Genomic DNA, 24,823 nt, shown 5'->3' with positions numbered 1-24,823 from the left:
GGAGAAAGACGAATACTGTGTGATCTCACTCATATGTGGATTCTTAAAATATAAAACAAACAAAAGCCCCAAACTCATAGAAAAATCAGATCTGTGGTTACCAGAGGCAGGGGATAAAGGGAGTAGAACTGGATGAAGGTGGTCAAAAGACACAAAGTTCCAGTTATAAGATAAATAAGTACTAGAGATGTAATGCACAACATGATGACTACAATTAATACTGCTACATGATATATATGAAAGTTGTTAAAAGAGAATAAATCCTAAGAGTTCTAATCACAAGGAAAAAAATATTTTTTTTCTTTCTTTTGATATCTGTAGGAGATGACGGATGTCAACTAAACTTGTCCTGGTAATTATTTCATGATACACGTAAGTCAAATCATTATGCTCTACACCTTAAACTTATACAGAGCTGTACATCAATTATATCTCAATAAAACCGGGAAAAATAAGATTTAAAAAATGTATCAGTGAAAGCATATTTTCCCTCAATCAACAACAATAACTAATACTTCCATGGCACTAAGTATGCACCAAGCAGGTATTAACTCATTTAGGACTCATAATCCTATAGAGAAGGTTCTGTTTTAGCCCAGCTTTCTGGATGGGGAGACTGAGTCTTAGAGTGGTCAGAAAGGTGCCGAACGTCACGCAGCTGCGAAGTGGCAGAGTGGCTCCCGAATCTACGCTCTAACCAAGCACAGTGTCAGCTACTCAGATCACGCACTGTCAAGAAACTACACTCACCCTGTGCAGGGCTCCAGGCCTCTCAGCAGCTGGCGAGCCCCAAACATCAGAGTTAAAGAAACCAAGTTAGAGATACCTAGGTACTATTTTATCAACTTTTTTTTTTGGCCGCATTGGGTCTTCGTTGCTGCGCTTGGGCTTTCTCTAGTTGCGGCGAGCGGGGGCTACTCTTCGTTGCGGTGCGCGGGCTTCTCATCGTGGTGGCTTCTCTTGTTGTGGAGCACAGGCTCTAGGCGCAGGCTTCAGTAGTTGTGGCACGCGGGCTCAGTGGTCGTGGCTCGCGGGCTCTAGAGCGCAGGCTCAGTAGTTGTGGTGCACGGGCTCACTTGCCCCGCGGCATGTGGGATCTTCCCGGACCAGGGCTCGAACCCGTGTCCCTGCATTGGCAGGCAGATGCCTAACCACTGCACTGCCAGGGAAGTCCCATATCAAATTTGTTTTTGACAATCTTTCTAAGATCTACTACCCTTGTCAACTCCAGAGAACTTTGCTAAATGTTGAAACTAAAGAATATTTAAAACAAAATTGGAAAGTGAATTGAATAAGTATGTCAACAATAATGGTTTATAAGATGAGCAAGAGATGGCCTGCAGGCCATCAGGAGACCCTGGCAGCAAAAGCAGGGGAAGGAGCAGTTTCTACAACAGATCAGTTGTATGCAAGCATAACCTATTTATAACTAAGCAGTTAGAAAGTTTATAATACTATAATAACACTATAAAAACTTGGCTTCATAATAATTCACATCTGGCTATTAGAAATGAAACAAGAATAAATGTATCAGCTCTAAATTCAATCGAAGGTTTAATCAGATGTCTATACAAAGGTAAACCCTTTTGATAGGAGAAAACTTCAGGAAATTAACAACTTACTATATTTGGAATGGCAGACAAAAATGCTTTGTTATCAGAGTTCATCCAGATCTAAGCGCCGACCCCAGCTCCAAACGGTCTCTAAACGGGCTCTCCTGCACAAACCACTGACCCCACCCTGGAGAACCACGACTCTGTGCTGAGAGAAAAATGTTCTAAAACTCGAAGTTTACAATGCACTTGAAAACAAGTGAGAAAGAGAGTGAGGTATGAGTACAATGATGAGTAACAGCTTTGCAAGAGGATCAATTCAAGAGAAATAAAACTGTTATGGGTCACATTTCTTATTTCATTCAAACAGAAAATAAAATTGACCGAGTCCCACGGAAATACAACTCCAACTGCTTATCACGAGGGATTGGCAAACCTCGCCCTGGGCTGCTTTCCTATGGCACTCGAGCTTAGAATAGTTTTTATATTTTTAACTGTTGGGCAGGTGGGGGGTGGGGGGAGGGGCAGGCTGCAAACCCAGCAGTGACCTAGGTGGCTCACATCTACAATATTTCCTGTGTGGCCCTTCACAGGAAAAGTTTGCTGACCCCACTCTATCTCACTAAAAAGTGTCAACAAGGAGATTAACTCTTGTTTTTTAGTTACAAAATCAATGCACGGCTGCGAAGCCACGCGGGGGCAGCGTTCTGGAGACTGCTAAGCGTGTGCAACAGCATCAGCTGATTTCATGGGCGAAGCAAATGCCAGGCCTCCTTTACAGACGTGGAAAGGGAGGCAGGTGGTACTGAAGGCACTCGGCCAGCGCCACACAGCCAGTGAGCGATACAGCTGAAGCGGAATCATGTTCTTCCAGTCACTGTAACGGTGACCGAGGCCAGCTCCTTGCCTGATACTGGATGTGGAGACAAAGCAGACCCACTGGGGAGAAGGCAGGCAGCCTGGGCTTCCTCTGATCTCCTCCCGCTTGGGCTGGGCTCAGCAGGGCAGGCCCATCAGGGTGCTGGAGTGTCGACAAGGATTTAATATGACCCTAGTGTGCGTCAGTGCCGATCCTGGCATGGTGGGTGGAGGGGTGAGAAATCCAAGACAAGATCCCTGCCATCGTGGAGTGAACATTCTACCGGGGGAGACAAAACACAAGCCAGAGGGTTGCAGAGAACAGTTAGTCCTAAGGACACACGCAGGGTAGCCGTGGGGCGAAGCTGCTACTCAAAGTAGCATCCACGACGCGCGCTGCCCCTGAACCGCTACTGCCAGCCCACGGTGAGCGCAGGGTCTGGGAGGGGGCGCCACAGCAATGTGACGCTGCTGTGACACCTTTGTTACCTTTCACAAAAATATAAAGCCCCCATGGAAATTTCAAAACCATCATTCACCACCAGTCCTGGGCAACACTGGGATGGGAGTGTCCTTACTTCTAGCAGGATGGCCAGGGAGGCTCTTCTGAGGCTCTGAATTGAGATCTGATAGGCAAGAGGGAGCAGCTCTATAAAGATGGGAAGAGCGTTCCAGGCCAAGGCAACTGCAGGTGCCGGGCCCTGGGCGGAGGAGCTTGGCAGGTGAGAAGAAGAGTAGGGAGGTCAGGGAGGCTGGGGATGAGTGAGAGAGACTGAGACCCAGGCAGGAGCTAGATCACGTGGGCCCTGGTGGGCAGATGTGAAGTTTCAACCTTCATTCCAAATGCAAACAAGCTATGACTGGGCGAGGAGACAGTTACATAGTCTGGTTCACCTTTTCAAAGGACTACTCTTGCTCTGGGTGGAAAACAGACTACAGGGGAGCAAAAGCAGAAACAGGGAAGCCGGTTAGGAAGCCGGGGCAGTGGTCCAGTGAGAGACAAGGCCAAGTGGAATGGCTGGTCTCTAAAGGAGCAGGAACGACCATTGTAACGGGAGTGGGACAGAGAAGATGGGCACAGCGCATGCTCACATCTAGATTTGATGGCTATTCCCCAGAAGGGCCTCACCAGAACATTCTAGCTACTTAGGGCTCCCACCCCGAGACCCCAGCAGACTGAGGGTCTTGGCTGGCCCCTTCCCCTTCCACTGGGGGTCCTCTGAGGAGGGAGCCCTGCAGACTTCGTTTCCCTAATCCTTCTGATTTGTGTTTGTACGAGGCTGCATCTAGGCCTTATACCCTGGCTCTTGGAGGACCACGGCGGGTCCATGAGTCATAGAGCCTCAGTTCATTTTCCCTGGAAAGGTGGAACTGCACCCTCCCATGGTTTCTCTATCTTGCTTTGCATCTCAGGTACAGCTACAACTGCTGCAACAGAACCCATCTCACACTAAAGCAGGCACACTGGCTTTTCTCATTTAAAATGTTCAGAAAACCATTAAGCCAGCCATAAGAATGCTACTAAATAACTAGGCTCATTATATACAATCTTGCTACCTCTCACCCACAAGTGTTAGTCAATTACTTTAACTAGAGCAATATTTAAAGACTGCACCCTTCCAAGTCCAGTATCTAGATGCAAACAATGTTCAAGTTCTTAAAAGTCTAAGTTCTGTCATAATGTACATATTTATAATTTGGGCAAGTCCTTTTCATGAAGGCGGGGACAAATTTTCTGTAAAGGGGCTTTGTGAAATGCAGGGTTCCAAAGAGTGCCAGTAATGCTTTCTTGGTCATTTATGGATTTAATAGTCTGGCTTCTGGGTCTGAGAATTAGAACAAATTTGGGGGAAAGGGAGAAGAGGTATAAGGATAAAGAAAAGAAAAACTGGAGGAACTGCAGAATGGTAAAGAAGCAGGGTGAGGAGAATGAAATTCTCCTTGTCCCTCAGGAGTCTCAGCATCGAAAGTCACACTCCAGGATATTATTAAAATCACTGAAACCTGAAAGCCCATGAAATGACACCAGCAGCTGAGCCTTTAAAGAGGATCACCAGTTTAGAGCTATGGATGAGTCTGAAAATATTTTTCTAAGAACAGCTGCTCAAAGCTAAGAAATCCAATTCACATTTCATTTTGCCTTGACTATTAGAAACCTTCAAAGCAAAGTTTCAGTTACGCAAGACGATTAAATCTGAGAGCTCTGCTGTGTAACACTGTGCCTGTAGTTAACGATGTTATACCGTACACATTAACGCGTTAAACGCTGTTCAGAGGGCAGATCTCATGTTGAACGTTCTTACCATGATCTACCATCAACAACAACAACAACAACAATAACAAAACAAAGCTACCTGGCAAAGGGTGGCTCAGTTTGGGAGCTGGAGATGCTTTACCTTCACTGTCTTCAGAAAGCATTTTTTTCAAGTTGTCCTCATATGTGCTACGCTTTAATCCACAAAATATCTCAAGTCCTTTTACAAGCACAATTTTTACATATAGGAATAAAAAGGAGGCATACAGCTCCTCATTAAATAGATATGTATTCAGAACATCACGACGGGCAACATAGGATTAAACAGATGAATCACATGGATAAAGATAAGAGCTACAGGAGAACAAATGAAGGGGAAACTACTTCTGGGATAGGGTGGCGTAGGCCTTGGGGAGTGGGGCAGGCAGGCAGTCCAATGCCCAGGAGGGACTTCCAGGTGGGAGACCTACTCCAGCATGGGTACCACACCCAGGTGAAACCAGGGATGGTGCTATCTGCAACCGACAAACTTGGAGGAGTTTCTGTTGCAAATTATATGCAGGTGTGCGTAAATATATTATTTATTTAAATATATAGATACACACACACACACACACACACACAAAGACACGCACATATGAATGAGCTGGTTAAAGCAACTGGTTGGTGCCACAGCACGGCCTGGCAGAAAACTCCGATCGTAGTCATGTGTGAAGGGCTGAGAGCATCCTGGAGGCCAGAGGAGGAAGCACACCTGGACCCCCTCTCCCTGCTGGGAGTGTAGCAGAGTTCGGAAATGACTCTCCAAGTGCAGGGATATGCCCATAAATGAGAAGGCAAGAGGTGGCAAAGCTCACCCCGGAGGCTGCAGGAGGACCCAGGGCCAGGAGGGCTGGACGGTCACGTGGAAAACCGGAGGCATGCCAAACAGAGAATGAGAGGCAGCTGCTTCAGGAGACAGCTTTAGAAACGGAGACTGTGGAGGAACGGGGTAACGTACAAGACAGATTCAGGAACCTACACCCAAAAGAGAGAAGAGTGCCCCTTATTTTCCAGTGCGCTCTGAACTCTCAAACATTAGCAGTCCATCAGACGACAAAGAAAAGCTTGCTCGGGTCACGGTTGTAACTACAATGCCATTACCTCAACCCAGAGAGGGGCCTTTCTCTTCCTGGTCCCACAAACCCCTACAAACCCCAAGGACGAGCCACGTCAAATCCAACGGGCGAGAGCCCAAAACCCATGGGGCTTGTCTTTTAACATTAAAAGCCCAGAGTGGGTCCCTCTCTTCTCTCTGGGACCATCTGCTCTCAGGTCAGGAAGGCTCCCACTGAGCTTCCCGCTGCATGTGGGTAACAGACCAGGTGGGGCCTTCCAGAAGCCCTGCCAGGCCTCTTTCCACCTTCTCCGCCTGTCCCCCTGAAGGCAAATCAACTTGTTCCCTCACTGGGCTAGTTACTGTCAATCAAGGGGGAAGGAAACAGAAAGTCTCATTTCGACCTTAGATTCAAGCCTTGTTCTCAAATCTCGCCATTACCAGGGAGCCCATTCAAAGTTGGAACACTAACCCTTTTTGGCTCCGTTCTTCGGTGTACACACTACTGACCAGAAGCCTGGCAAGGACAGAGGTGATCTGCACATCAAATCCAAACCTAACCAAAAATCCAACCAGGAAGAAGTTAAACACATACAAATCCTCTCTTGAATAATTCTTGTATCAATGAGGGAATCCAAACTATAACAAGAATATTTGAAAAATAAGAAAAACTAAAACATTAAGAATTAAAGTTCTTAATGCAAATCAAAACTACAATGAGGTATCACCTCACACCGGTCAGAATGGCCATCATCAAAAAATCTACAAACAATAAATGCTGGAGAGGATGTGGAGAAAAGGGAACCCTCTTGCACTGTTGGTGGGAATGTAAATTGATACAGCCACTATGGGGAACAGTATGGAGGTTCCTTAAAAAACTAAAAATACGACCCAGCAATCCCACTACTGGGCATATACCCTGAGAAAACCATAATTCAAAAAGAGTCATGTACCACAATGTTCATTGCAGCACTATTTACAATAGCCAGGACACGGAAGCAACCTAAGTGTCCATCGACAGACGAATGGATAAAGAAGATGTGGCACATATATACAATGGAATATTACTCAGCCATAAAAGGAAACGAAATTGAGTTATTTGCAGTGAGGTGGATGGACCTAGAGTCTGTCAAACAGAGTGAAGTAAGTCAGAAAGAGAAAAACAAATACTGTATGTTAACACATATATATGGAATCTTAAAAAAAAATGGTTCTGAAGAACCTAGGGGCAGGACAGGAATAAAGATGCAGATGTAGAGAACGGACCTGAGGACACGGGGAGGGGGAAGGGTAAGCTGGGACAAAGTGAGAGAGTGGCATGGACATATATACACTACCAAATGTAAAATAGATAGCTAGTGGGAAGCAGCTGCATAGCACAGGGAGATCAGCTCGGTGCTTTGTGACCACCTAGAGGGGTGGGATAGGGAGGGTGGGAGGGAGATGCAAGAGGGAGGAGATAAGGGGATATATGTATATGTAGAGCTGATTCACCTTGTTATACTGCAGAAACTAACACACCATTGTAAAGCAACTATACTCCAATAAAGATGTTAAAAAAAAAAAGAATTAAAGTTCTTAGAATGTGGTAAAAACACTTCGAGTTGACATCTGTTTCTTTTCGGTACCTTTAGGAAGCCCCCCCTGATAGAATGGGGGTGGGGTGGCTGAGGTGTGACCTCGGCTAGCCATCAGGGTACCCCACCCCGAGATGCAGGGATTGATCCAGAGCCGGGCAGGACATCCATGCGAGATGAGGCTCGAGGCTGATCTAAGGGCTTGTTTCATGACTCCCACACACATCGGGGCAGCTGACCTGATCTAGTTCACAGTACGGATTCAGGAGTGTACCTGGAACAGGCTCGGGGGACGGTGTTGGTGCCTGAGTGTGCCATGTGCTGAAGGACAGCGCCCACACTGTGATTGACGAGGTATATCTGGCCCAGGGGAGGTGCTCTGTACCCAAATAAAAAGGCTGGGCCTGGAAAATGAGTTACAACTTCAGGAAGTTTGGGGTTTACCCTCTCTCTTGATCAGATTTTATCATTTCCAGGTGCTGGCAGCTTACACTAAATGTCATAGATAATGTTCGTGATACCTCTGTCTATGTTCTAACTATGCTAACTCCTTTCTACATTCTTCACATAAGTAAAACCCTGTTCATTTTCATAAGCAGAGTCTTTCATCAATTCTTCTCTACATGTAACAGTCAATAAAGTAGCTATGAACCCAGGCTAAGTAACCAGAATCCTTTTTCAGGGACTGAGGTGAACACTGGAAGGCGAAGTTATCTTATGAGATTTGGGGTTGTCAGGACTGTGTAAAACCTGAAGGGGCAAGGCCCATCTTTCCCTACCATGTGGGAGAGCCTGCTAGAAAACAAAACAATCAGAGAAAAGCAGATGACCCAAGAGACAAAGAGAGACAGGTTTCCAGAAATATCATGTGCAGTCCCGGCTCAGGCTGTGCCTAAAGGCATGTACTGATCTTCAATTACGTGAGCCACTCAGCTCCTTTTTTTCTATATGAGCTAGAGCGAGCTGGCTTTCAGGTGCTGCTCGTCAAGAGTCCTGACTGATACAGCTCTTCCAGGAGCCACTCAGCTGGCCAAGCATGGGCAGGCTAGAAGAGGAGGAATCCACCGGAAGCTTGCCCAAGGGCTGGATAGGGAAGCCTGGAAAAGGTGATCCACCAATGAGAAAGAGTGAAATTTAACTAAACGTTCAAACCAAAAAGTTTTAAAGTAACAAAGCGAAATAAAAAGAAATTAATGAGCTAGAAAATTAAAGAGTACAACTTATAAGTCCTAGGACCATTTCTTTCTAAAAAAACAGACAGCAACCAAAAAACTCCCATGCATTCAACCAAAGTGCTGGCTAAACTAATCAAAAAGGGGAGAGAAGTTACAGATGCTGGAAATTTGAAATAATAAAGAAATAGAGACAGGGACTTCCCTGCTGGCGCAGTGGTTAAGAATCCGCCTGCCAATGCAGGGGACACGGATTTGATCCCTGGTCCAGGAAGATCCCACATGCCACGGAGCAACTAAGTCCATGCGCCCCAACTACTGAGCCTGCGCTCTAGAGCCCGTGAGCCACAACTACCAAGCCTGCGTGCCACAACTACCGAAGCCCACGCGCCTAGAGCCCGTGCTCCGCAACAAGAGAAGCCACCACAATGAGAAGCCCGCACACCACAACGAAGAGTAGCCCCCACTCGCCGCAACTAGAGAAAGCCCACACACATCAATAAAGACCCAGCACAGCCAAAAAAAAAAAAAAAAAAAAACAAATAGAGACACAAACAAGGAGAGCAAAGTCATTATAAGAACTATTTCACATAATCCCCTGCTAGTAATTTTAAAATCTCAATGACATGGACAATTTTCTAGGAAATACAGATGACTAAAATTGATCCAAAAAGAAAGCAGATCTAAACAGAGCCCAAGAAATAATTGCAATAAAAGAATTTGTCCCAAATAGCTCTAAAGATGAGGCCTTTTTAAATTATCAAGCAGATAGTTCCTGTGCTATTTAAACTATTTAATAATAAATGCAATGGCAAGCATTTACTAAGCACTTACTTGTGTCAACCACTCTGCTCCACGGTTCAAAAACATTATCACTTAATTTTCCCCACAACCATACACAGTAGTTGTCTCCAGATTATAAATCAGAAAATTGAAGCTCAGGGGCTTCCCTGGTGGCACAGTGGTTAGGAGTCCGCCTGCCAATGCAGGGGACGCAGGTTCTACCCCTGGTTCGGGAAGATCCCACATGCCGCGGAGCAACTAAGCCCGTGCGCCACAACTACTGAGCTTGCGCTCTAGAGAACCACAACTACTGAAGCCCGCACGCCTAGAGCCCACGCTCCGCAACGGGAGAGGCCACCGCAATGAGAAGCCCGCGTACCGCAACAAAGAGTAGCCCCCACTCGACACAACTAGAGAAAGCCCGCAAGCAGCAATGAAGACCCAACGCAGCCAAAAATAAATTTAAAAAAAAATTTAAAAAAAAATTGAAGCTTAGAGAGGTTAATAAGCATGACCAATGTCACAACTCTGATAAAACTGTGGAGTTAAGATTCAAACCTGTCTTTCTACCTCTAAAGCTGTTCATTAAATGAATATACACTACTGCTTTCCCATGAATAAACAGGTTCCAAGATCTCGAAGGGTTCTCATCAGCTGCTGGGGAGAACGGGGTAGAAAAAAAATTCTGGAAGAAGGGAGACAAGTTAGGAAGCTACTGAATGCCTAGCTCAGTGGCAATGCATGCCTGAACCAGGCAGTGCCAGCAGGGATAAAAACAAGAAGGGTATGAGATTTTACACAGGCAGAACTGGAGCTCCAGAGAATGGTGTGCATGATTAAACAGAGAGCTGATCCAAATGGTCAGAGTGCCATCCAATGTTATACAGGAGAGACCCAGAAGTCTTTATTGTGACACATGCCTTGATTTCCCCCAATGAGAAAAATTAGAATCACAAACACTGTCCCTCTAATTTACAAAGATGCTATGAACAAGTGAGGCATCTATGAGAACCTTAACTCCTTGAAAGTGCCCTATATAAATCAAAGGTGTTATTATTGTTCTCTAATCATGTCTAAGCATTCTCTAGGGCAGTTTTCCCAAGCTTTCTGGATCTTAAGAATTACCTGGTGAGGTGCTTGGGAAATAGATTTCTACTCAAATCAGATGCTACAGAAGTAGACCTTGGGCATGTCTATTTTTAACAGATACCCAGGTGATTTTTATGACTGAATGCTTTCCCCCTGGACATGGCAGCATGGGCTGGTGAATGGATTCCAGATACCTAAGAGAAAAGAAAGAGGCTCAGAGAAGTCAGTTATCTTTGTTCTGTAGTTGTTAGTTCTTTAATAACTGTTTTCCCAAAGATACCATGTCTGACATCAGCATTTCTCATAGAGGACATGTAGATTATTGGAACCAAAGCCGAGTAGCTGCCTACGGGGAAAATATTAATGTTAAATGTACACAAGTACCTTAAGAATTTCATCAATGGTTTGGGGTCTGCTTTTCTAAAATGGAGCTTTCCCTGGTGGTGAACAAATGGGGCAAGACTCCCAGCCTCTACTCAAGATGTGGCTCAGCCTCCTTTCGGCACTGACCTCTAGCAGCTCAAAGGTTAAGTGGCTCACCCAGCTCCAATCTCTGGTCTCCTAGGCTGATGTGTGAGTCCAAGCCGGCATGGGCCACATCTGTCTTGCTCATGACAGTGCATCCCTCTCCTCAGCCCCATTTAACCTAATGCTTGGTGCAGTGGGCACACCGGTAAACCCAGGACAGGGGAAGAAGGGAGGGCATGAGCACATATGGAGAAGGAAGGGGAATGAAACCAGTGGACCTATGGCATTAGGGCCAGCCAGCATCCATTCTCCTCCCCAGGGCTCTACCCTGCTTAGTGAGACACTAACTTCACATAGCTGTCCTGCCACTACAGAAGCCAAAGAGGGTCCCTAAGGCTTTTACCAAATCTTTTTTCATTGCCACGGTACCGCCAAGGAGTGAGCACACATCTGGAGCTTGGCCAATCAAAACTCCCTCTCCTGGGATGCAGTCACTTGAACAAGTGACAGAGGGCCGAATCACTGTAATCACTGATGCCATCAGCAGTGCTGGGTGAAAAGTGGAAATTCCCACCACGGAGTCCCACAACTGCCTGGCTCCTGCCTGCTCCAAGCCTGGCCCTCGGTGCATCCCAGGAGCTGGCCTCATATCCTTGCTATGGATTCCTGATTTGCCTAACATGGTCAGAATTCATTTCTACTGCTTGCCTCAAAAACCTCATTACAGAAAGCAAGAGAAAGAAGACAGAAAAAGACAAGAGAAAGCACTGCTTAGAAAAGAGGATGGCCCAGGACCAGGAGATTCTATCATACTTTTGACAATTACCCCATGCACAGATCAAAAGGATGTTGTTCCCTAAATACATATTTCAACTGTGGATTTATCAGGAGTACGTTTGCGAACATACATAAGGCTAAACATTTCTGTAGGAGGTGGTGAGACCTTTAAGACCTGAGACGCCTTGCAGATTGAGATGATATGTGGTAACAGATTTACCTAGAGCATTTCCTGTTTCCACTAGAGGAGGAACAACACAGTAGTAATTCTCAAGCCAGGTCCTTACATGAAACATTAATGAATGGATGGCAGGGCGTTTCACAGGCCAGCTTTGCCAGTGGGTTCAGAAAACACCAATTAAAAGAGGCGCTACCAAATAGCTTTAAGGTAATGTTTGGCCTAGTTCAGTCATCGTCCTTCAGAACAACTAAGCCACACTTAGATGCCGCAGTTCCGCTGGCGGAGGTGTGGGGAATTCAATGCTTAGAATTTAAGTATCTTCTTCTAAAAAACTAGAATTCAAAGGGAAAATCCTGCTTCGTTTTGTGGATGAAAATAAAAAGACAGAGGCGTCTTTAAAGTTCAACATTCTGAGTAAGCAAATAAGAGGACTAGATTCTGAAGGTCTACATCTCAATACATTGAAGCAGCAGTGCCCAGGATGTATCATCTTTGTACAGAGCTCTGCTGTGTGGGGAAAATGATTTTTTTTTTTTTTTTTTTTTTTAATTTATGGCTGTGTTGGGTCTTCGTTTCTGTGCGAGGGCTTTCTCTACTTGTGGCAAGCGGGGGCCACTCTTCATCGCGGTGCGTGGGCCTCTCACTATTGCGGCCTCTCTTGTTGCAGAGCACAGGCTCCAGACGCGCAGGCTCAGTAATTGTGGCTCACGGGCCTAGCTGCTCTGCGGCATGTGGGATCTTCCCAGACCAGGGCTCGAACCCGTGTCCCCTGCATTAGCAGGCAGATTCTCAACCACTGCGCCACCAGGGAAGCCCGGAAAATGAATTTTTACTTGCATTTTCTCAGTTGGGTGTCATTAAAACCTTGGAGCTAGATGAATTGAGTGTGACTATATTCATTTTATAGATGAAGAAAAGGAATCCCAGGTAAGGTAGCTGGCTGTGCTCAAAGGCCAAGAAAATGAAAGACCAAGGGCTATGACTTCTATTCCCATCTGGCAAATATTCTGTTCCTCCACCCTGCCTCCCAACAGAGGTGACATGGGAAACGCCTGGAAACTCACAGGATGAAGGAACTACTTAAAAAGAGGATATTCACAGTTTGTCCTAAAGTTTTCGAAAGAACATCATAAACCAAAACCAAAACCTAAAGTCTCTTATGCTGTTAATTATATCCAGTATTCCTCAGTTCCCAGTCAGCTTCATCTGCTGTCTGTTGGCTTAGAGACATTGAACTGGCCCTTCATGTTAGTGGAAGTCCTGGGAGCAAGCTTCCACGGTTGCCTCTGCGGCCTGACAGCCTGAGGGGGAAATGCAAGTGGACAAAAGGATCGTGGCTCACCCAGCTCCCCACCAGTTCTTGCCCACGCTGGCTCTGCCCCACTTTAGGAAAGCACACTGCCCAGGGAGATCTAGGCCAGACTGATACCAGCACAGAGCAGCAACTCCTCACGCTACATGCTTTTAGGGTTAACCTCAAAGACCAAAAACAAAAGCAAGCAAGCAAAGAAAAAAACCACATATTAGGATAGGCAGAAAGGATCCCAGGGAAAGGTGTTGACTGCCCTCAACTTTGTTCTCCACCGACCTCTGTGACATTAAAATACCTACACAGAAATCCTAGGCTATTTAAATACCCTAGAGATGATCAGAAGTCCTTTGAGATTTAAATCTTTCCTGCCAAGGAAGGGAACAGTGCGGGCAGGGGAGGAGAAAGGTGACGTTTCCAGCTTTTTTTTTTTTTTTTTTTTTTTTTTTTGTCTATAGAAACTTTATTATTAATAGCCCCCAAATGGAAACAATTCAGATGTCTTCAGTAGGTAAGCGGTTCAACAAACTCACATACGACTTAGCAACAAAAGGGAACAAAATATTGATACATGCAACAATCTGGATGAATCTCCAAGGAGATGCTCCGTGAAAAAAATCCATTCACAAAAGATTAAATACAGTATTATTCCATCTATATAGCATTCTTGAAATAACAAGTTATAGAAATGAAGGCCAGATTACTGGTTGCCAGGGGTTAACAAGGGGACCAGGAGATGGGGAAGGGGTGGATGAGAGGAAAGTGGATGTGACTATAAAAGGGCAACATAAAGGATACTTGTAGTGATAGAACGTTCTGTATCTTGACTACACCGATGTTGCACAACACTGGTCGTGATACTGTACTACAGTTCTGCAAGATGTTACCATTAGGTGAAACTAGGTAAGGGATACATGGGATCTCTCTGAATTATTTCTTACAACTGCATACAAATCTTTATTTTCTATCTGAAAATAAAAAGGTTAATTAAAAATAAAAAATTAGAGCTTCCCTGGTAGCACAGTGGCCAAGAATCCGCCCGCCAACGAAGGGGACACGGGCTCGAGCCCTGGTCCGGGAAGATCCCACATGTCACGGAGCAACCAAGCCCACGCGCCACAACCACCGAAGCCCGCATGCCCAGAGCCCATGCTCCGCAACAAGAGAAGCCACCACAATGAGCTTCTTTACCTGTAAGACTGAGGGACTGTTCTGCTCATTACCTTCACAGCCCCTTCTCAGCAGGTGTAATGGGTGACCCCTAACTACTCAGCCAAATGGGGTATGGGGAAAAAGACCTACGTTCTGTATTCCTTTGATCCTCTCTGAAACAAATGGTAATGTAATTTTTTAGAAGGACTGAACATAAAAACAATTTTTTTTTTTTTTTTTTTTGCTGGTTCCTATTAAGAGTTCTTCTCTCATGATCCACAAGGGATGGAGCTGTTGTTACTGTCGTTTTGCCCGAGGCAGCTCTCAGAGAGGGAAAAATAAACTAGTCATTTGATATCTGCAGCTGGTGTTCTACATTTGCTTACCTCCTGTACCAAAGCCCCAGGACAGAGCTTCTGTGGAAGCCAGACTTGACAACTAGTTACAATGACAGCAGCTATCCCAGGAAAGGTGTAAATTCTTCCTTTCTGTATCTCCCCTTCACTAACTCAGTAACAAGTTCTGGAATATTCAACCAAGAGGCTGAAGCCACATATAAGATGGAGTAAAATGGGGAGACTCTTCAAAAGGCTACAAGGACATTGCTTCTATCTGGACTTCAGGGCTGCAAAACCAAGCCCAGGGATGCAGAGAACTTCTCACTATCTGGAAGGGGCGCAGATGGTGCCACGTGGACAGACTGCACCACGATGGACGGGGAGGCCGGGGGAAAGGAACACGCATTCGGTACTCTCACAGGGACCCGACAGCGAGACGGCTGCGTCCGTAAACTGCAAGGGATTGGGAGGCAATGCAAAGCTGGGGGGGCACAGCAGTCCCCTTGCTGGTGACATAGAAGTCTCTACTATTCCCCAGGACGTGTGGTCCATCTGCACAGTGAAGAACACAGGACCATGGTAAGGTCACTGGATTTGGCAATTGGGCTGCTGCTGATCACGGAGAGAATGGTTTATATTGATGGGAGACAGGACAAAGGAAGAAGGGGTATCAGCTACATGGAGGGGCATACAGAGTGGCTTATCGACAGGCAAAGAGGAGATGGCCCGTGATAGTATCTGAAATGAGATCTGAACAGGGCACACCCAAAGGGGCCAGGACACCAACTGAGAGGAAGAAAGAGGCTGCAAAGAGCTAAGGCCGAGTGTGGGGTTTGGGGTTCACTTGTTTGTTTGCCACAGGAAACTTAGGAAGTTAAAGATTAGGAAGTGAATCACATGCACATTACTGTCAGTGGGTGGGAGAATGGGTGTCTTGCTGTTAGTAGTCTGGAGGCTCAAGTTACCTCGGTGTCAAAATATCGGGGTGCATCAAGGCTGCTACACACTTCCTTCCATGACCTGCAAAGGACAAGCTGGCAGAGCCTGCTGAATGGGAAGTATGGACTGACCACCTGTTGGGACCTGCCTATCTGTCTTCAAATCCTTTTTAATGACTGCAAACCTCCCTCTCTGCCATCTCACACTGAAAACTTCCAAGGTTGCCCTGGTATCCCACTTACCCCAGTGAGATTTCACTATGGTTCAGACACCTCAAGAGTATATCACACTTACGAGATGTCTAAAGGGCTTTTTACCCAGAGCCTTCCCTTTATCTTATTATTGTTTAGGTTGTATTTCCATACAGATGCTCCTAGAATTACAAACATACTTTATAAAGTTGTAATCACTGGGAGCCCTACAATCTTGCATCCTTCTCCCACTTCATATTCTACCATAAGCACTTTTTCACTTAGTAAGCAATCTTTACAGCCCAACATTTTAATAGAGGCATGTACTATTTCGTTAAGCAGATCCACCAGATTTGACTTAAACACTATTGTTGGAAATGGCGATTTCCAATTTTTCACTATTAAAAATAATGCCCCAAACTGGCCCTTTTCTAGATCTCCCTATTTCTGAAGTGACACTATTACTCTCCCAGTAGGCCTGAAAACTCTTCTTCCTTAAGTATTTGCTTTTTGCTATCAGATGGGTTGATTTTTCATCATTGCTACTGATTTTACATTTATTTGGTACATACTCACTTCACTGAACGCATTAATTCTAAAAAGTTTTCAGTTGTTTCCCTGAGGTTTTCTAGACACATAATCAAAGAATCTATAATTAATGATAATTTTATTTTCACCTGTACAAATTTCAGTTCATGTTTTATTGCACTGGTCAAAGCTTTGCAAACAAACAAAAATAGTAGTGACAGAGATATTCCAGCCTAGTGCTTAGGTTGTTTTGAATATTTATCTTATTAAAGTTATTTCTATTTTTAGCTTTGGATTTTCTTTAATTCTTAAAATATTAACTAGGTTAATTATATAATATAGGTTTACTTGATCTATGAATATAATAATATTAAATTGTTCTTGAATTCCTGTGACAAATTCTGCTTTCTTTTTTTTTTTTAACCTGCTAACATTATTTATAGTCTTTACATCTATATTCACAAGAAAGGTTGGTCCATATCTTCACTGTCCAAAATGGTAGCCACCAGCCACATGTGGCAAATGAGCACCTGATTATGTGGCTGGTCTGAATTGATATGTGCTATAAGTATAAAATATACACTGGATTTTGAAAACTTAGTTTAAAAAAAAAGAATGTAAAATATCTTAATAATATTTTATATTCATTACATGTTGAGATGTTAATATTTTGAGTATACTAGATTAAATTATTATAATTAATTTCATCTGTTTCTTTTTACTTAATGTGTTTCTTTCTACTTACTAGAAAACTCTGAATTATCTACGTGGCTTACATTATATAATCTATTGGGCAGTGCTGGAACACTGTTTCCTCTTTACAAAGGTTGAATTGACCTCAAAGAAACAACTGAGTTGTGTAGGATCTTCTACAAACTGGAACATTTGCTATAAAATATGGTTACGTGGGGCTTGACAGCTTGAAAGAATTCACCCAGATTCAAGTCCCCACCACCACTGTCTTTGAGAATTTTCTAAGTTACAAGTCTGCTCTGAGATTCTTTTATAAAGGATAAAGCCACAAATGCCAGGAACTCTCAGAGTTGGATAACCTATATTAGATACTAGATTAAATCAAAGACTTACCGATAGCATTTCAGATCTTAGTATAAATGAGCTATTAATGTTCCTCACTTCTGGGCTCGTTTTTTATTGAAAATGTAACAAGCAGTTTTTCTTTGTTTTAGAGGCTACGCGAAGATTCTCCTCTTTACGCCAAGGTACGGCTAACACACCTGTGTGTACGCGCCTCTAACTGTGCGTAGAAAACGTTCCTGCTGCTCTTCCGAGCGTTACAAAAACACACTCTGTCTTTTCAGTCTGAGACCGAAATTTCACTCATCAGATCTCAGACGACAGCCAGCTCGCGTCAATAACGAGGTTGTTTAGGGGGGACTGGGAAAGGTGTGTATGGAGGGTGCAGGGGGAGGGCACGAGCTGCACAGCCCTCTGACACCTGAGGTACGCCGTCTGAACACGTTAGTGTGGGAGGGGGGTGGGGGGAAGCCGAGGGTACCTGCAGGAGGACATACAGAGTCCCACAGCAAGCAGAGACATGAATATATTCCTATAGCTTGCATTTCCAAAGCTATTACACCCAGAGTCTTTGATCTTTTATCATTTCTTTAATGTGAGGTTGATAACCATCTGGACTGCCTGGGTTCCACTCTTACTAGCTACGTGAACTTGGACATGTTACTTAATCATTCTAACTCAATTTCTTCATCTGTGAAATGGGAAAAATAAAAAGGCCTATGTCAGAGTTTGAGAACTGAATGGGATAGGGTATGCAAAGCTACCAGTGAAGTGCCCTGCACATAGTAAACATCCAATAAATGTATACCACGAAAATAACAGTGTATACATCAATGTCATTAGCGTCTATCCAGTGTTGACTGCAAGATCACCAATTAGTAAAGTTTCATCTACTAGTAAGTGGCTTGTCGACCACAGGACCAGCCATCATCAATTAAGGAACAGCAAAGTATGCATCCATTAACACGTAAACAAAAACTGGGTCATTCCAACATAGCTGCATCACTCAATCACCATGAAAGGCTGGAGGAATCCAGGTTGTACCCAATACCTCAGACAAAGTAATCGTCACAGAGACAGTTCCTGGGGACAGTTTTCCAGAGATGCACAGGAAGTTCATCTCCTTCCCTCCATTACAGGCTACGAAGCTGCCTGTGACTCTCCATTCCCAGGCTCAATCCCTGTCTCAGCTCAGCCCAAAGCTGGATGGTCAAGGTCATCTGTGGCAGAGTGGAGGCGAGGAGGCAGCCCACACCTGCTCCCTGCTCCTCTTGGCCTCACCTGCGGAGCTAGAGCCTTTGCCTGCACCTCAAGTTACCCATTTGTTTCTCACCTGGGGATGGTTACCGATCAACCTCTACAACCCACTGCTTCACCAAAGGAAAATGAAAACCCAAATACCAATCATTCTCACCCATGAGACCTCTGTCTTTCTTGAAGGGAATCAGGAAAGGGTGAGAATGAGGGAGTATAGATAGAAGTAAAAACCATTAGAAAATCGCAAAATGGTGGTGTGCTTACTTCAAGGGAAAGGATAGGGAAGAAGTTTTAAGAGTTTCTGCAGTGGGCAGAGGAGGAGAAAAATGCTAGCCACGAAGAACAGCTGAGGGCGGCAGAAAGGAAAGCAGGCAGGCCAGTGCTTCGGAAATGAAGAAGAAAGAGTTGATTCCTGCCTCTACTTTCTCCTCTTCCATGTATCATCGTGCCTGGCTAAGCCCTTCCCTCCACTCCGTTCCTGGTGAAGCTTTTCCCTAAGGACATGAAGGTGGTGGAGCCTGCAACCCCACTGACCAGGGAGTGTGAAACGGTTGGGGACGGGGGATGGGCAAGGAGAGAATCCCGATTCCACTAGCCAGGTCCACATCAGAAGGGAATGCCTTCCTGGAAAATCTGAATTGCCTTGGAAATCTGAGTTCAGTTCTCCAGAGAACACTGGTATATACGGTGGCAAGGGACCACAAGATATAAGAGCAGCTAAGACATAGGCTTTCAGAAGCTGGCTTAGAAAACTACTGAGCATGCATTAACATTTTTTTTTTAATGGGAAATGTACTCTGGGATTCTAAAGAAGCTCAAATAAACTTCTGGAATGCTGAGCACATTAGAAATTGTATACATATTTTTACATACTAAGTTAGCACGGCTATAAATAAAAGAGTCAAGGAACTTGGAGCGGACTGGAGAAACACTATTCCCTCAACCAAGCAAACTTAACCACATGGAGTATATGTAAATAATGAATCTCAAATGACAAGTCTTGGGCACTCCAAGGAGGAAAAAATATCCATGGGACATGGCACTTAGAGGTAAGCTTCGTTAACGAAATGAGACTTCAGCTCAAAATACTACGTTTCTCCAAAAGAATAGGAAAGCCTCATATTTTTAGACAGAGTAGAAAATTCTCCCCCCACCCCCTTATAAAATATAAGAAGATGCTTAGAATTTAGTTTACTTATAATTTTATTGTTGTTGCATTAAAACCAATAAGTAATCTATGACCAGCATTCAGTTTTCAGGACCTGGTACTTCTTAAATATATACGATTTTCTTTCCTTTGGAGAAAATGTATTAGGCAATTTTTTCCTTCACATAATTTTTCTGTAGGTTTTCATTTTCCTTTGGTAAAATTCTGTTTTCCTTCTTTCAAATATCTTCATTTCAAATAGTTGGTTCATTAGTGTCCCTATAAACCATAAACATTATTCAAAACAGTTACGTGATCTTCTATGGGACTAAAAATGCTTTCATCTCTTTCCCATGAATCATTTCACAGAAAGTGGTAGTACCAACATGTCTATTCACCCTCTCACTGCAGACAACACAGGATGATACCAGAAGGGAAAAGCCACGGTTATTGATGTCTAGGGTTTGGTCTGAGCTATGAAGGCCGCCTTATCTTTAATCATAAACCCTAATTTACCTTTGTCTGCTCGCTGTCTGGGTCTTCAAGCCAAGTGTAAGGGTCACAAATTTTATGCCCATGATAATCCTGTACCTGCAAAAGACAAAATATGGTATTAGATAACTAGTGTCTAATCCCAATTAAGTTACTACTTTCCAAATGTGGTAGAGAGATAGGAAAGGGGCAGTCAGAAATAGTCCAATTGGCTCACTGGCAATGTGTCTGCCCAAATTACCACATGAACCGAAGCTGGCAGGTTCTCAAAGGTGTCAAGCCACCCTTCATGAAAAGAACGTTTTAGCTGGAGAGGGAAGAAAGATGAAAGGTCAGAATAGGAACCGCTCCATCTGTACAACACAAAACAAAGGCCTGCCGCTGTGCTAAAGAAACTTGAAAACGTGTTGTCGGTAGCAAAGCGCAGAATTACACAATGCAGTGGGGATGCCGGAAGGGCACGCTTGGGAGGGAGCCACCACACACGAGTGCATTGCCCTGTTCTTGCTAAGCTGACTGATGATTAGAAAATCTCCCTACAATGTACAATATGATCCGTTGTGCCTTTAAGTCTAAACTGCCAAAAAGCAAGTTAACTAATGTGCAATGATGCTAACTGATGTCAGCTGAGAAAGCTGACTTACATGCCACAAAAGAACGTTTCTAAAACTGAAGGTTTTCTTCCGTTTAGTGCATTGTTATGAAATGCTTTCTTTCACTGTGTAGAAAAGGAGGCACAAAGGCATCATGCATTGGGACTACCCTGATAGTTGATGAATAAAATTGCCGAGTGAAAGAAGGGCCTGGCTGAGGGGACACTTTCAGGAGAACTCACAGGAGCTGATCTTCAGAACCACGTGGGAACTTCTGAAAAACCACATTCCTGGGCCTGCCCTCAGACCGAGGCCAGAAGGACGACAGGGAGTCGCCACTCCCCAGGTGATGATGCCTAAGGAAACTATCCACAGGTAAATGTCGCTACAAAACCTCTCCATTTCATACTCACGTGATTAATCTAATCAAATGAAACCACATGGACAACGTCTTTCCAGTCAAGTCTCTCTCAACAACTCAATAACATTCCGGCTAAGGCTTCTTATATGAGGTTGTCCAGAAGACTACCAGTGCCTCCAATGAGTTTTGCGTCTGTCTCCTTGTTTTGTTCTATAATACCAAAATGTAAGGGCTATTTCCAAAGGAAAGAGAACACTCTCCTGGAAAAGGAAAACCTGCTGTTTCTACTGCTGGTCAAAGTTTCAGCGTGGCTGCTGGCCAACTGAGAAGAATCTCCCCCAAGCCTCAAACCTCAGGCTTTCTGCAAGGGGTCAGCATCTGTCCTCATCTAGTGCCAGAGGAGAGCACCTGGGGAAATGCACACCTGAAAGAACGGGCAGTTCAGGTGGAACACAGGAACTGTTCTCAGCAAACAATGACTGACAAGTGCAACTGACACAATCAGATGAAAGCCTTCCTGATGAGTCTTCCTAAAATTACCAATTTTCAATCCTCACCAAAAGCCTCTCTAAATTTTAGCTGATTATCATCACTGAAGAAAAGCTTTCTGTCTTTCCTTCTCATCTGCAAGTCTCTTACATTTTACACACCTTGGAATGGTTACAAAATACGCTTATAGTAACAACCATCTTTTCCTCTGTCAATAAGGAATCAAACAAATTTAAACTTGTGAAAGATCTTCCAATCCAGTATTTTTAGGAGCGATGTCAGGCACAAGATGGCAACACACCCAGGGCCATACCGAGTTCAGAATCAGCGCTGTGACTCCAAACAATCTGCCAACAGCTTTTCCCCAAATATTCCTTGGAGGGGATAGACCGGACACTTTAAAAATGTTCCTCGATTATGATGCTACTAAAACTCAGACATATCCAAAGACTTAACTTTTCATAAAGAAGGGGAAAAGATTAACTGCAAGTCATCTTAGTTTTATGGCTAAGTGAAGGTGTTGCCAAGTGCTAGACCCAAAGCAATGAACATTTGCTGAATATCCATATTGTTGTGCCTGATGCTTTAAAGCAACCCTGTAAGAGAGCTGATGATATTCCTATTTTCCAGACTGCAGAATGCAATTCACAGAGACTGGAAGGCCACAGATTTACTGTGAGCCAAACACTGCGCCATAGCCACGTTATCTGATTTGGTCCTCACTGGGAGGTTATTACCGACTCATTTTTCCAGATGAGGAAACCGAAGCTGGAGAGAATTAAAGTAATAAAGCAATTGACAAGGGTCAGATTGTCAATAAGTGGGAGGGAGGACTGTGACCCACCTTGAGCCGACCTCAAAGCCTGCAGACTCAACCTCTGGCTAATGAAGCAGGCCAGTTCTGAACTGGCAGGTGCACAGCTGGACCTTGACTCAGAACCCAGTGTATCCTACACTGGACTGCCTCCTGAATGGTGTTTACCTCTGAGCAAACAGCCCCATCGCCATCTAAAGCAGACTGAAGTTAGTTATCAAGCAGACATTTTTAACCAGGACAAGAAACTGATTCTCTCCAGGAGAATCCCGGGAGCCAAGTGCCCTCTCCCCATCCCGCCCGCTCCCTACATTTTTCTTTTACAAGACGATACCCTACAAATGGGGTGATCTCATAGCTACATCCCCTGAACTCAAGTTGTGCAGTATCTGATTTAAGTTTGCAAACCATGCCTTATTTTCCCGAGAGGCTTTAAAAATAGAGTCCTGATAAGACACTGTTACTATTCAATATTTCACTTGTATTGTTCAACAGCTCACCTGCTGCCTTCAGGACGAAGTGCAGACTTGTACACACAGCACGCAGAGCCCATCAAACCTGGCCCCATTTTCTTTTTTTTCCCTTTCCAGCTCCCTTCCAAGCTCATCCACCCATGGATATTCTGGTCACAATGGCCTTCCTGCCATCCTAAAACAAATGCAATTCCACGACTGTACAGCCCTACATAACGATGACTTTAAGTCACACGCCAGGAATGTCCTTTCTACCTTAACCAACTGGCCGACTTTCAGGCTCAATTCACATACTGTCTCTTCCTACTGATGGAAATTAATCTCATCCGCCTCTGTGTTCTCCACTCACCCTATACATTCTTCTAACTGCTGTAGCAGGGCCGAATTCCCTGAGGGCAACACTCTCGGGGGACGGGCAACGGCATTACAGTGGAATGGCAAGGTTTCCAAAACTCTGCTCACTAAAGCAGAAATCCACCACAAAGGGTTGCATGCTCCAACCCCACGGTTCAGCAGGAGACTGCGCAGTATGTAGCTGGAAGATGCTCAAGGGAGAGAGACAGAGAGCTACAGCAATCTCTAGCACCTGCTGGAGAGAAACGAACCCATCCTAGAAATCAAGGCTACAATTTGAGCAAATGCGTAAGTCAAGCCTAGGGTTAGTAATCAGGACTCTGTCACAGGAAAAAGATACTCCATGCAGGCTATCAGGGCTGGGATAAATACACTGGGATCCACAGAGCAGGGTCCAGGCTGGACCAGAACCACATTTCCTTGGCCTTGAGGTTGATCATGAGTTCTTTGATAAAAAGGAACTGGAGAATATTAAAATCCATGGTATACTCTTTCAAGTTAATTGTTCATAAGCTTTCTGATGTCTTCAAAAAGTCCTCACTTAACCCTTTCAAGAACTGTAAAACACAGATAAGTGAACTGTAGGATTTTGGTAACCCGAAAAGGGAAAAACTAAGCAAGAAGCAACCCCGCCTTTAAAAATAAAACAAAACAAATCTAAAACAGCACCTATCAAACCACATAATAGTTCTTTATAATTTTATCTCTCCTGAAAACTCAAAGATCCTCAAGAACCAAACTGAGATATTCATGTCTTCCCGTTACTAAAGTCCGTCACACTGCAGGGCTAGACCAACATGTGAATGAATGAATGATGATATTCTTACTACAGCAGCAAGTAAGCTCTGTGATTAGCCAAGCCGGCCATAATAGTTCATATATGGGAGAGAAGGCCTGTAACAGGTAAGTGATCTGCCAAAGAGCACCCAGCGAGTGAGTGACAAAACCAGAACTAGCGCTCAGGTCTTCTTACTTGGTCTCTCCTCTTTTCCATTCCGGCTGGATCACTTTACACCCAGACACAAAGGAAACAACTCTCTGAACCACAGGGATAGAGCTTCTTGGGCTGTCAGAGTAAATTTAATATGCAAGCAGCTGAACAGGCTGAGAAAACATGGTTACCAGATGACCACAGGTCAAAGAAACCATGGATGCATCAGTGTCACTTGGAAGTCTTAATTTAATACAATACGTCCTTTACTCTAAAGCCCCAGTACCCTTTATCCCCAAATGAGACTGCTTTAAAGTACAGACTTTCTGGCATAAATCGGGTCAAAGCAAATAGAAAAAACCTAGAACTGTATCGTACAAAAATCTTTTTTATTTGGATTCCATTTTAAGTAATCTGAAGAATTTGGCTATTCCTACCAGAATCATGCCCACAACATTTGGATTTACTCCAGTTCTTAAGATGCCAAACTAATTTTTACACACACACAAAGTGTTTGCCCAGAATTCCACCCTGGGGACCTCAACAGTGACCCTGAGGTCATCTACAGCTGAGGGAAACGGTGGCTAACCCCTGCACTAGGCAAAACTTCAT

General features: G+C 44.3%; 1 protein-coding gene across 1 annotated transcript in view; it reads right to left on the bottom strand.

Annotated features, from left to right (window-relative positions):
* Window positions 1-24,823, bottom strand: part of PREP (prolyl endopeptidase) — a 136,921-nt gene that overhangs the window by 111,364 nt on the left and 734 nt on the right. The window contains exon 2 of the mRNA XM_061206834.1: window positions 20,221-20,295. Coding sequence (XP_061062817.1) covers window positions 20,221-20,295 — 75 coding nt within the window. The remainder of the gene's footprint in view (window positions 1-20,220; window positions 20,296-24,823) is intronic.

The sequence above is a fragment of the Eubalaena glacialis genome, chromosome 12 (assembly GCF_028564815.1).
Source record: "Eubalaena glacialis isolate mEubGla1 chromosome 12, mEubGla1.1.hap2.+ XY, whole genome shotgun sequence".
Lineage (NCBI taxonomy): Eukaryota > Metazoa > Chordata > Mammalia > Artiodactyla > Balaenidae > Eubalaena > Eubalaena glacialis.
This window is presented reverse-complemented; position numbering and strand designations above follow the sequence as displayed.